The 13,278-nt window shown below is 41.0% G+C and overlaps 1 protein-coding gene across 4 annotated transcripts in view; it reads right to left on the bottom strand.

Moving 5' to 3' along the window:
- The window catches only part of ATP2A2 (ATPase sarcoplasmic/endoplasmic reticulum Ca2+ transporting 2), a 61,171-nt gene extending 49,090 nt beyond the window's left edge, over positions 1-12,081 (bottom strand). For 3 of the 4 annotated variants that reach the window (XR_009521665.1, XM_060028017.1, XM_060028018.1), the window contains exons 1-4: positions 11,388-12,081; positions 10,668-10,685; positions 10,500-10,582; positions 2,953-3,057 (exon numbers count right to left, since the gene is read on the bottom strand). Coding sequence is in view for 2 of the 4 variants with exons in the window: in XM_060028017.1 (XP_059884000.1) it covers positions 2,953-3,057; positions 10,500-10,582; positions 10,668-10,685; positions 11,388-11,505 (324 nt within the window). In the remaining 2 variants the exon portion in view is untranslated. Of the gene's footprint in view, positions 1-2,952; positions 3,058-10,499; positions 10,611-10,667; positions 10,686-11,387 lie in introns of those variants that run through there. The other variant, XR_009521666.1, reaches the window with a different exon arrangement.
- Between the last annotated feature and the right edge of the window lie 1,197 nt (positions 12,082-13,278).

Here is a 13,278-nt window from a genome sequence, read left to right as displayed (position 1 = left end):
TGGTAAAAATTAAGTCCCCAAACCTGCTTAAAGAGAATTTAGATGACACAAAACTGAAAGCTAATGGCATGTGTCTAACTTTTTATGTATGCATTCCTGAGAAAGTACAGGAAACCTTAAATTTGGAAAGTTCATGATAAGAATAATTTAAATCCCAATCAGATCTGCTTGAAGAATGAGTCTATCTGTATCACCTTATAATTAACAGAAATACCAGCATATCTAACTCAAATTAATGTCACTGGCTAAAAGGTCCTTCAGGTTAAGTTCAAATGTTACTGATACTGTAGAAAGAATAAATTCTGAGCATTGTTGCTATTCAATTATTCAACTTTGAAACTACTTTTTCCTCAGGATTTTCCCCCCTGAATTTATGAACTGTGGCAGTTTTATTTCTCCTTCCTCGAGGTCATGTCAGGTAGAGTTTAATTAGACTGACCAAAATTAAGATGTCCAGGAGCACTGTATTTTGCTTCTATTAAAAATCAGGGAGGGACTTCCCTGGTGGTCCAATGGTTAAGTCTTTGCTTTCCAATGCAGGGGGTGCAGGTTCGATCCCTGGTCAGGGAGCTAAGATCCCACATGCCTTGTGGCCAAAAAACCAAAACATAGAACAGAAGCAATACTGTAACAAATTCAATAAAGACTTTAAAAAAAATGTTCCACATTAAAAATCAGGGGGACTTCCCTGGTGGCTCAGTGGTTAAGCATCTGCCTGACAATGCAGGGGACACAGGTTCTAGCCCTGGTCCAGGAAGATCCCACATACCACAGAGCAACTAAGCCCGTGCACCACAACTACTGGGCCTGCACTCTAGAGCCTGTGAGCCACAACTACTGAGCCCACCCGCCTAGAGCCCGTGCTCTGCAACAAGAGAAGCCACCGCACCTCAACAAAGAGTAGCCCCCACTCACCGCAACTAGAGAAAACCCGCGTGAAGCAACAGAGACCCAACACAGCCAAACATAAACAAATTTATTTAAAAAAAACAAAAACAAACAAACAACAAAAAACAGGTCAGCTTGGGGAAAAACAAATATACCTAACTTACTATGAACAAAAACTTAGAAGACCTTCTAAGGTTTCCTTTGTTCTAAAAGTTACAACTCCTACCTCCTCCAGTCAAACCTAAATAGGTCTAAGTGTCATTCCTCAAACACACTTTGTACCTCTCTGCTCATGCCACCCCCTCTCTGGAATATTCTCCCCAGCTTCCACCCACAAAAGTCCTATTTCTTTATAGTTCCCCCAATTGCTTGTCAGCCTTCCTTGATGACACTGATCAGAAATACATGCCCCACCCCTCCCAAATACTACCTTACACTATAATTATAACTTTCATTACTTCCAGAAAGCAAGAACCCTATAGTATTTATTGCTCATACCCTTCTGTATATTATGTAATAGGATATCCATCAAAAATATTACTGTTTTCTTTAAGCTAAGACATATCTAAAAGTCCTGTGAAAATTGCTGTAAAATTTTACTTTGGAGTTCAGATCAGCCTGACCCTGGATATAAATCCCAGATACTCTATGTATGTACTATCTGTATGGCCTTTGATAAGTCAATCACTCTGAACTTCTATGTCACATCTGTCCAATGGGAATATCATCTGCCTTACAAAATCACTCTAAGCATGAAATGGGAATATGTATGAGTTATCTACTATGTAACTGACATAAATTAATTTAAAAATGCATATTACTAACTTGAGAAGGACAATCTAATGCTATATATTGTTTCTTTTGCCTAAATTATTCACAAAAAGATCGTTTCTATTTAAATAAAAGCAATTTAAAAAAATCAAATGTAGCACAATTAAAAATTTCTTCTAAGTAGGCTTCCTTCTAAATGAGCTCACCACATAAAGGCCTTCATGTTTATTAATAAGATCAGAAGTTTACAATTCCAATAGGATTAAATATGTTTATAAGATGCTTCCACTTTAAGAATGACAGATACACTCTATTTTAGTCCTGAAAGAGGTGACTATATCTATCAAACATCTAAAAGATCAATACTTAAAAGATGAATGAGAGGGACTTCCCCGGTGGCACAGTGATTAAGAATCTGCCTGCCAATGCAGGGGACACGGATTCGATCCCTGGTCCAGGAAGATCCCACATGCCACGGAGTAACTAAGCCAGTGCGCCACAACTACTGAGCCTGCACTCTATAGCCCCCGAGCCACAACTACGGAAGCCTGCGCTCCGCAACAAGAGAAGCCACCGCACTGCAATGAAGAGTAGCCCCCGCTCACCGCAACTAGAGAAAGACTGCACACAGCAAAGACGACCCAACACAGCCACAAATAAAAAGATGAATGTGAAATATTAGTCTGGGTTTGTTAAAATATATCAAAAACAAAAACCTAAAAGATCCATAGTCTTAAAAAAGTTAAATTCTCAAACTAGCTATCTGCAGAAGACCAATCATGCAAATATGGGGCAGACGTGTGATCCCGTTATGTTTCTGTAGTAAAATCAGCTTCCATTCTGTGAATAAGAAAGGCCTGGGTACTGGGCAGTTAAGGGAAAATAGCCAGGAATATGCTCTGAAGGTAAAATTATTTAGGATTTAAACAATTTTTATAGCTAAATACACACACACACACACACACACACACACACACACACACACACCCACACCCCCCCCCCCCCAAGGAGAATAAAAGTTTTTCATAGGAAGCAGCTAGAAAATATAAAGAGAATACTGGTCGTCAAATTTTCTGGTTTTCCTTAAGTAGCTTCTTTATCCACTGTTCTTAATTCCATGCTACCATGAAGGATGAGCAATTTTAACAGCAAAGTATATATGCATGAGGTCTAAAATTTTGCCATTAAATAAATTAATAGATAAAAAACACATGTAGTTCCACAGATTGTTTTAACAGTTTAAATCACTTACGTAAATTACCAAAATTTTGCAATACAGGAATTTTTGCTTACCTGCCATACACCCACAATTGCATTGGCTACTAATATAAGTAAAATCACAAAGGGTTCTACAAAAGCTGTAATTGTTTCTTCACCTTCTTCAAACCAAGCCAAAACCTAAAAGAGAAATGGCACGCGTTAGAACTGTAATGTGTTCTTACAACAAAAGTGGCTGGCATTAAAGGAATTATTATGATACATAAAATCTCTTTTCTTACCATCCTTAGAAACAAAAGGTAGCAAAATGTAATGACATAAACAACAAGCTTATATCTGGTTCCCAATAATTCTTAAGACTCAAAACTATAAACTTCTTAATAATACCCTTAAGAACTAATTTATTTTTTCATGTAATAATTGGTTTAAAATCCAAAACAAATACTTTTGGGGAACTAAATTCCATTCATTTTCTGTGTATATTTTTCAAAAGAAATAAAACAAATTCCTGATTTTGTTAAAGCAAAAGGCAATCATGAAACTTTGTTAATTTGGTTAATATTCACATCAAATAATACCTATGTGGCACAAATTCATAGTAAAAACAACTTAATCATTGACTCAAAATTAGAGTATATAAACTGCTAATGTCCCACGTTTATTTTCAGTGGTGTTGCTGAAGGTCATTACTGCAAGGTTGTTCTGCGATCAGGAATGTATTTTGAAGGTTATCCTCCATAGGATATCTAGTACAGGAACACAGCTCTTCAGAGATGACATAAATCCAAAAATGTTATACCTGGGCACAGAACACTGTCCCAAGAAAAATGAGCAGAGAATTAACTTCTAGCTCACACAAGCCACACTATACTTTCTAACTGAGCAACCCTAAGAAGAGAGAATCCAACACAATGAATCTTAAAATAAACAACATAGTAAAAGAGGCATCTAAATGGTTAAAAATTTAACAACCAATTTTTGTGGAAAACTGCCAATCCAAAAAGGATGTTAAAGGTATCTTATGATACAGTCTGGGAGGTAAGATTTGCCTTTGCCTTTTAACACTGCTTAAAATGTTTGTATATTTCACAATGAAATCTTTTCTTTAAAAGATCTATTCAGTAAACAATGAAAGCACTGTTTCTGATACATTTTAATATTGTCAGATATGAGGTATGGCAATAATGAAGCCATCTGACGACTACATTTGTACCTAGTGGAACACTATAAAATGAGCTTTGACACAAACAGCAAACAACCAGAAAGATGATTAAGGTAAGACCCAACATGAATTTTGCAAGTAAATGAGGGTAACGATGAATTAACAACAAATATCAATTTGTTAGGCAGCTTTGCTCACCACTATACCACCAACAAAAGAAATATCGTATCAATTTGAGCAGGAAAAAAAAACAGGAGACCCAAGGCCAGGTCCTGAAAGACGCCAATCACCACTGACAGCCAATGAACCAGGGCAAGCAGAACACCAGAATGAATATAAATTGTTCCTGCAAGCTTTCAGCTGGGCATTCCTGGTGTTAAGGCCAGGCCTAATGGCAGGATGAAAACTTCTCTAGGAAGTTATAAATTTTGATAGATGCAAGATCACAGCTGCTTTGATGCTAGCCTTTCAAACATTTGCCAAGGAGAGCTATCAGAAATAAGAAACTTAATTAGCTCTTGGGGGAGAAAAATTGCTCAACTTGAAGAGTAACTAGGACCTTTAGAAAAGGTCAGTGAGGCATTAGCAACTGTAAGATAAGCTTCACACCTTGTTAAATCGGGTATGAATTTCCCTCTTGGCAGCTAGGCGGGAGGAACAAACTTAAAGCAATATCCACATAAGCTGGAACAAAGGAAAAGACTAAAGAAAGCAAGCAGTGACAGGACTATCAAAGCAAACCTCTACTTTTCAAGAAATGTGTGGTTCCTTTGCACAAGTGGTATTTATCCATAATGCAATAACCCTCATCTGTATTATGAAGTAGCATTTTCTTCCACTATGTGACTTTAAATGTTTATGTGTAAGAAACACAGGCATTCATAGTTATTTGAGGGTTCTGGACAATGTATAATTACTGCCTGATGAGAAACGAGTGGGCAAATCTCTTAGTGTGGAAGGGCAGTGCTGAACCTATTTAACACTGACAACTACCAATTTTCTAATATTTAAAAAAATATTTTGAAACCCACAAATAACCCAAAGAATTAAGTGCTACAACTCAAAATAAAGATGAACCGTATTTCATTTACTGCTAAGAATCAATCCAGTCAATCATGTTCAAACCACATGGTGCAGTCCTTCATGGTTTTGTTCTATTGAAAAGAAAACCTCTCTTGCGTAAATGGGAAGATGATGCTGACCGATGGAAGATCCCATGAGATGGGGAAGAGGGTAGTGAAGAGGGAAACTGGATGAGTGACAAATTACTATGTCTTATTAGCATTATAGTACAGTCAGTTCATAATTATGGTTACCAGAAGTTATACAAAATATACAGGGGGCAGAGAGAATGTTTCTAAAAAATCTTTATTGAGAACAGGTTGAATATAAAGGATTATCTGTTTGTATTTCCTTTTGTTGATTATTCTACCCCCAGGGGTCTAGAAGAGTCTCTGGTACATAGTTGATGCTCACTATATATTTACTGAATAAATGCATGAATAAACAAAACAAAATCTCATACAACGTCTAAGGTACAAGTCCCTACCTGGCAGTCTATGAACTTAAACATTAAGAGAGCAAAAAGGTAACCAACTTCATTAACAATATCAAAGGGAAGTGGAAGGAAAAGCTACTGCAGTATAATTTTAGGCATAGTGTTTCTTCTTCCTTTGCTTTGCACTATTAATACAGGAACAGTACTTCTGGGGCTTACAGTATCCAGCTACGGCAAGTTCAAAAGTTTCAAACTTGTCAATCCTATTCAAAGTAAACACTTGCTAGGTTACTTTATTTATTTTACTTTATTTATTTAATTCCCTGACCAGGGATCGAACCTGGGTCCTGGCAGTGAAAGCACAGAGTCCTAACCACTGGGAATTCCCTTGCTAGGTTACTTTAGACAGGGTAGGGTATCTTCTAATTGTTATATGGAAGACTGATCTCTGTATATCACCATAACTTCTGAGAGTACAGCCGAAAGATGCCAGAGAGCGGGGTTTAATGAATTAAGCAAATTTTAATCCAAAGTAAAAAGGGATGTTCTGGTATAAACTAGGAGACAGTCATGGTACCATGACTCAGTTATCTACACATTAGGATAATGTGCAGAGCTCTTAACAAGAACTTAAGAAGAAAATGAGAGATCATAAGCACATTCTTAAGACTGAGGGTCTTAAAACATGTATCAGGTCTGCATTCCTCCTTGTATCCTTAGAAATTTGCAATGCCTTAGGGCACTCAAACATTTGTTCAATGAAGGAAAAAATTTACATCAAGAAATTTAAAAAGAGGAAACAAATAAGAAAGTATCACCAATAAGTGTTATAGCAATTTTCTGAAGTGAGAAACAAAAATTCTTTCAGCCATTATAAAAAGAATAGTATGAATTAGACTATAGATTCTCTTGTGAACCAGACATAAAGCTTATGTGAAAACACTCTTCAATATTTTCAGATTTGAAAATACAGTCTTATTTAAAAGAAAACAAAAAACCCCATACACATTCACCTTTCAAACCATATTTTAAAGACAGGCTCTAAATAAATTACTTAAACCAATCAGTAAACTGCCCATTTTGTCCTTCAAAATAATTAAAAGAAAACACAGGAAAAATTTAAAATCACTACATTATCAAATACTTCTTGAATATATCTTACTGAGAAAACAAGAGTAAACAAATTTCATGTATTTTGAAAATGCTACAACACAAACTCATCCAAATATTTGTTAACTCAAAAGCACTAACCTGGGACACTTCTCTAGTGGCGCAGTGCTTAAGAATCCGCCTACCAATGCAGGGGACACAGGTTCGAGCCCTGGTCCGGGAAGATCCCACATGCCGTGGAGCAACTAAGCCCGTGAGCCACAGCTACTGAGCCTGCACTCTAGAGCCCACGAGCCACAACTGCTGAGCCTGCGTGCTGCAACTATTGAAGCCCACACGCCTAGAGCCCGTGCTCTGCAACAAGAGAAGCCACCGTAATGGGAAGCCTGCGCACCACAACGAAGAGTAGCCCCCCGCTCGCTGCAACTAGAGAAAGCCCGCGCGCGCAGCAACGAAGACCCAACACAGCCAAAAATAAATAAATAAATAACAAATTAATTAAGTAAGTAAAGAAAAGCAGCACTAACCTAGGTTCTAAAAGGAATTAAGAATCCCTTCAAAGGTTCCAGTAGGAAGAAAAGACAAATTATTCAAATGTAAATCAAAGTTGAGAAATGCCCTGGTCTAAGAAAGTTTTATTAGCATTTTAGGGTCAATCTAAGTAACTGAGATAGGGAAATGGGGGTGAAGGGTAGAGAAGCTTATGCAAATTGTGTTACCAGAGAGGACTTTATGATTCTGACAGATGAGACAAATATGGTCCTCAAGCTCACTTCCTTCAGGTTAACTGTCACCTTAGACACCTCTCCTGACCGCCCTATTTGAAAACTGCACTCCTTCCACAGGCTCCCCTATTCCGCCACCAACAACCATGTTATTTTTTCCCACAGCACTATCTCCAATCCAACAGTTTATTATATATTTTACTTTTATCTGTCTCCACTAGAACGTCAGCTCCAGGTAAGAGACAGTGTATTTCGTTCCATGCTGTATCCCCAGTGTTTGTGCCATGTACCTAAGGTGCTCAATTCCTAACAAAGCAGGGAAGAGAGAAAAGAACAGGCATTCCAATTAAGCAACCATATGATGTGTTATATGAAGGGAAAGGTGGTGAACAAGGGGAATGGAAAGAAAAAGTGAAAAGGATAGGAAGGTACTGAATGTCAAGTTAAGGAATTTCTAATGTTACTTCACATACAATGGGAGATATATAGCTCACTTCTTCCAACCCAAGTGACAAGTTAATTAAACTTTATCCCTACAGGTCACAAGTATAAAACATTAATGCTGTTTCTACTTTCTGTCAACGCAAAATATTAACTATGGTTAACAGTTTACTACTTAGATATTTGAAATATATCACTAAAGCCTAGTATTTCTTAACTTGAGCAGAACCTGATGATGTATCATATATAGATTATAAAAACTGCCTATCTGCTTCTCCATAAGAGCATGTATATTTTACCATTTTTCCTTTTAAACGAATAGGAATGAACTGACTACCACAAAAAACTCAGTGCTCTTTTCAAAGGTAAAGAAATGTGGAATGAAAAGGGTCAAGCATAATGTAGCAGTAGTGCTAATCCCACATGAAGAAAATCAACAAGTTTTATATCTGCAATTTCTTGATCAAACAAAACAAAGCAAATTAAGTTACAGTACTTCCTAAACAATAAATGTTTAAACTTTTCTGTTTAGCAACCCATAAAATAAAAATGTAACATAGTTCATTTCCTAAGCAATAACTCCATGTAGTTACCAAAAAGGTAACTCAAATTTCAACTCCAAAATATAGCTCTAAAAAGCTATAAAAAGCCAACATCCTACCTTACAACAAAATTAAAGCTTTTATTTAAAAACCCATTTGAGGGAATTCCCTGGCACTCCAGTGGTTAGGATTCGGGGCTTTCACTGCTGCGGCCGGGTTCATTCCCTGATCAGGGAACTATAGATACTGCAAGCTGTGCAGCACAGCCAAAAAATAAAATAATAATAATAATTTTAAAAAAACATTTGAAAATGCCCAGAAGATTTAAGCTCCTTACTTCAAAGTAAAACTCACATCATTATTTCAAAATATTAATATAAAGTCACTGAAACTGGCCACTCAAGAGATCCTATACAACCCAAATAGTCAATAGCTTGTCTACTGGAAATAAGGCCACCGATGTTACAACACTGCCTTAAATTACACACACAAAATAACGCAATAAAAATTTATTTTATCTCTTCTTGTATATAGCAGCCGATTAACTTCTAAGAGATCCCCGATGACCTTACTGAAGCCCAGTATTAAAACTACCAAGCTTGAGACTATTTTAAAATTATGTAGCCAGCTTAAACATAAACATTATACTACCTCAAACACATTATTTGTTTTGTTCCACAACAATGTATTGAAACTAATTAATCAAACAGCTCTATTCCTTTATCTGAATTGGTAAAGCAGCAGCCACTTACTGAAGAGGAATTTTTTTTAACCAAGAAAAACAGACACGTATAAGGTATGGAGTGACTAATTCAGGATGCTTAATGATTTGCTATGATACTCTCTTAATTTTATTCAATGAAAACCGTAGAAAACATTCGTGAGGAATTAATTATTAACAGCTACACATCACTTGGCTAACATGGCATGACATATTAAAGTCTCATGGCAGAATCTGCGTACAGAAACTCCAAAAAAGTTCACCTCTTGCCAAGTTTTTCCCTTCACCGAAAGCAAAGAAATGCCCACTGCTTCATGTATTTAGTTCTCAAAATAGCCCTCTAGGGTAAGGTTGTCAATAAAGACAGAGGTAGATCCCTGAGGCCTGCATGCTTACAAACACACAAAAATGAAATCTTGAAGCTGTGTCAAGTTTGCAAAGCCTGAAACAAGTTATCGCACTGAGTGAATTTCACTTCCCATCTTGGTTTTTATAAGAACAGAATACTGTACTTTAAGAACAAAAGGCATCTCATGCTGTTAGGATTAGGAACATCTGTGTCCTATTCATGACCATTTTTAGGAAAACTTCGAAGTCCAATGCCCAAGAAAAAAAATGCAATAAAAAAATCAATATTGAACACAAAAAAAATGTTAATAATAACCTAGAATTATCCTTTCCAACCCCCATCACCTTTCTTCTGCTGTTCTTTGCATTTCACCAGTTTCTTAGCAACCATACAGGACTCAAGCTGGTAAGCACATACAGAACATGAAAAGTTTTTTTTTTTTTCTTTTAAGATCTAGAACCAATTGTACTAAACCTTGTTCTCTCAACCTAGGAGCCACTCAAGACAGGGGTCCAATTTAGATAAATTTACCACCCTAAAGGTCAGTGACCAAATTTGGTCAACAGTGGTGCCATCACTGCCGTCATCATTCTTGTCACTGTCAGAAACAACTGTCACCTTGCCATTACCAGGAAGGGAGAGCAACTGGAATATTCCTTTTGTAAGTTCTATTTACAGACTACAAAGAGCCCAACATCATCTTAGAATGATCTTACACAACGGAAGAACCCAAAACAGAAAAGGCCTTCCAATAAAGAACTTTTTGATATTAAAAGCTGATAAACCACAAGAATTTATAAGACCCTGCCTGCCGCATTTGGGAACAATCTCTAACTGCACTGCCAATGTCAGACATCCATTTATTTTCTGTACGCGAATGGCTTCAAATGTTTTACTTATAAATTTAAAATACCTAGGGAATCAAAAAAAAAAAAACCCAAAAACCCCACACAAAACATGAAGAAACAGCTTAAATCTCCAAATATAATGTTCTCACTCAACAGACATTTGTTTCCTGGTTTTTCATCTACGGTATAGTCTCAACTTTTGGAAAGTAAATTTCTTTATACTTACAAAAGATATACATGCTGCCAACAATAAAATTCTAACTAGTAAGTCTTCAAACTGCTCAATCACAAGTTCCAGCAAGGTTTTTCCTGTTAGAAAGAAACATATCTGTTGTAAATGTCATCTTAAGATCAGCACACAAAGTGGGGGAAGAAACGTGTTAAGATTACTCACCTTCCTCAGCCGGTAACTCTGTAGAATGTAGAAATTCACCAGGCAACGTGTCAAGAGAGGGGGAAAAAAAACATTTTAGCACTCTGTCTTTACAAAAATTACTAAATTATCACTGCCTTTGAAAGACGCACCTAGATATATGAACATTCAACCATATTTAACAGAAACCATACCAAAATGGTACCTCAAGAAAATATGCAGTATTTGTTGTACTGATCTACTCCGAAACGTGAAATCTCATCACCACCTAAATAAGTCTCCTGAAACAAGGAGTCATTTCAGCCCTGTCATCACTTCTGCCAGATGTGTAACTTTGGGTAGTACAAGAACGGTCAGAGGCATTCTCAACTACAACGCCTCATAAACCGGGTAGGGACGAGAAAATGTCTCGCAGGGCTCAACCCAGATGCAAGAGGCTCATCCCTCCCTCCGCCGGGGCCGGCTGCTGCTGGTGAGAAGCCGCGGAGCTAGCTGCGTGCGGGGAAGGTCAAGGGCTGGAGCCGCGAGGAAGTCGAGAGGAGGCGCAGACCCGACGCCGGAGCCCCCAGCCTGCAACCCCTCTCCCGCAGGGCCGGCTCACGGGCTCAAACCGCCGCCTGCAGCCCTAGTCAGGCGCGGAGCCGAAACCCACGAGGTGGAGCTCAGTCAGCCATCTTTCCTGGCTCTCGGGCCCGCGCCTAGCCGCGCGGCGCCGCTGCAGCCCCGGCGCCGGGCACCTACCGTTGGAGCCCCATCTCTCCTTGAGCTTCTTGACCTGCTCCAGGCTCAGCCCTGTGCTCTCGTTGACGCCGAAGTGACCCAGCACTTCCTCTACCGTCTTTGTGTGCGCGTTCTCCATGGCTGCGGGGGCCCGGCCGGCCTCGCCTCCAGTCCCCGCGGCCTCCTCGCCTCCGCCTCGCACTCGGGCCGCGGGCTCGTGCCACCCCGGGCGCCCAGGCGCGGACTGGTCTCTCCCCCTTCCTTCTCCTACTCCGGCCGCTTCCGCCTCGCCGGGCGCTAAATCACCCCGCACCCCCTCCCCCAGCAACCGCCCCTCTCGCAGCCCGGCCCTCGCCGGCGCCCGCCCCGGGCACAGCTGGACGGTGGGGGGGGGGCCTCCCGACCCTCCCTCCCCTCGTCAGAAGGGAGGGCCTCCTTCACCCTCAACCGCCCGCCGGGAGTGCAGGCCGCGGCCCCTAGGCCCCCTCCCCGTGCTCCTGAGGTGATTCTCGGCCCCGCCCGGGCCGGTAGAGGGGGCGCTCGGTCGACCCCTGACAGCGGAACGGAGCAACGGAGGAGAGCCGGCGGGGTGATGCGCGGCGCGCTCGCCCTGTCCCCTCAGCTCTGCACCCCCGGCAGCAGTAGAGGAAACCGCAGCGGAGGGGAAGGAGGTGGCGTCGGGGACGGCTCCGCTGCGGCTGCTCTAATAGCATTTATCCGCCGCTGCCTCCCCTCTCGCCGCCGCCGCGGCATGTGGACGCCGCTCATTGGCCGAGAGGGCCCAGCGCGGCGCGGGAGGCGCGGCCCCGCCCCCTCCCTCAGGCTCCCTCCCTCCCGCGCGACTTGCGCCCACGCGGCCGCGCAAGCCCCGCCTCCTCCCTCGAACCGCCCCCAGGAACCCGGATCGAAGCCGGCGTGCCCGCGCCCTGCGCGCTCTGATCGGCTGTTCAGCGGAGAGCTCTCCGCCTCTCTTTGGCTAATGCGGAACTCGATTCCCGCCCGGTTCAATCACCTGTAGACGTAGAACCCAGGGAGGTGGAGGGCTCGCGTGGGCTCCCTGCACTCGCTGCCCCAAGGGAACTGCCTACCCTTAAGAGTCGGCCTCGGGTTGGGGTGGGTGATTGGAAAGGCGAGGCCGAGGAACCTTACGAACTCGGTCGGCGCAGAGCTTCACCGAAGCGCGCTGGGGTTGGTGTCCTTGGCTCGTCCCCTTGCCCTCCACCCCTCAGGGCCGCACTGTGCAACCCAATCTGTGTACTTCAGAGCCCCTCTTAGGAACCGAGGGGAGGAATTCCGCAGTTCACTTCCCACACGGCCAAAATCCCTCATCTGTCGCTTCAGGAACACCGCATCCCATATTGTTTTTAATATCACACACAGCCTTTGATAACATGTCTGCATGGAAGTCACAGATTACGCTACTGTAACTGCTAAATAAGCGAGAGTTGTGCTAGAAGGTGCCTCGCTTGGGCATTGATTAAGGCTATTTTCTAGACTGCCCCTTTCCCCAATAGGGGAAAAAAGGACTTTAATCCAAAAATCTATTCTTAAACCACAGATAATTTGCTCTTGAGGTCTGTAGAAAACCTACCTCAACAAGGACCTACAGTATAGCACAAGGAACTCTTCTCAATATTCTGTAATAACCTAAATGGGAAAAGAATCTGAGAAAAAACATATATATAACTAAATCACTTAGCTGTACACCTGAAACTAACACAACATTGTAAATCAACTATAATATAAAAAGTAAATTAAAAAAAGAAAACCTATGTAACAGCAAGATAAAGGGAATTTCGCCAATATAAAAAAATTAGACAACAGAGAAAAGGACCTTCGCATTGAATTCTTGAGCAAAAGGTGAACACATTCGCATCACAAAGGGCAGTTTTCTTAAGGGACTATGTTGCAG

This window comes from Delphinus delphis, chromosome 13 (genome assembly GCF_949987515.2).
Source record: "Delphinus delphis chromosome 13, mDelDel1.2, whole genome shotgun sequence".
Lineage (NCBI taxonomy): Eukaryota > Metazoa > Chordata > Mammalia > Artiodactyla > Delphinidae > Delphinus > Delphinus delphis.
This window is presented reverse-complemented; position numbering and strand designations above follow the sequence as displayed.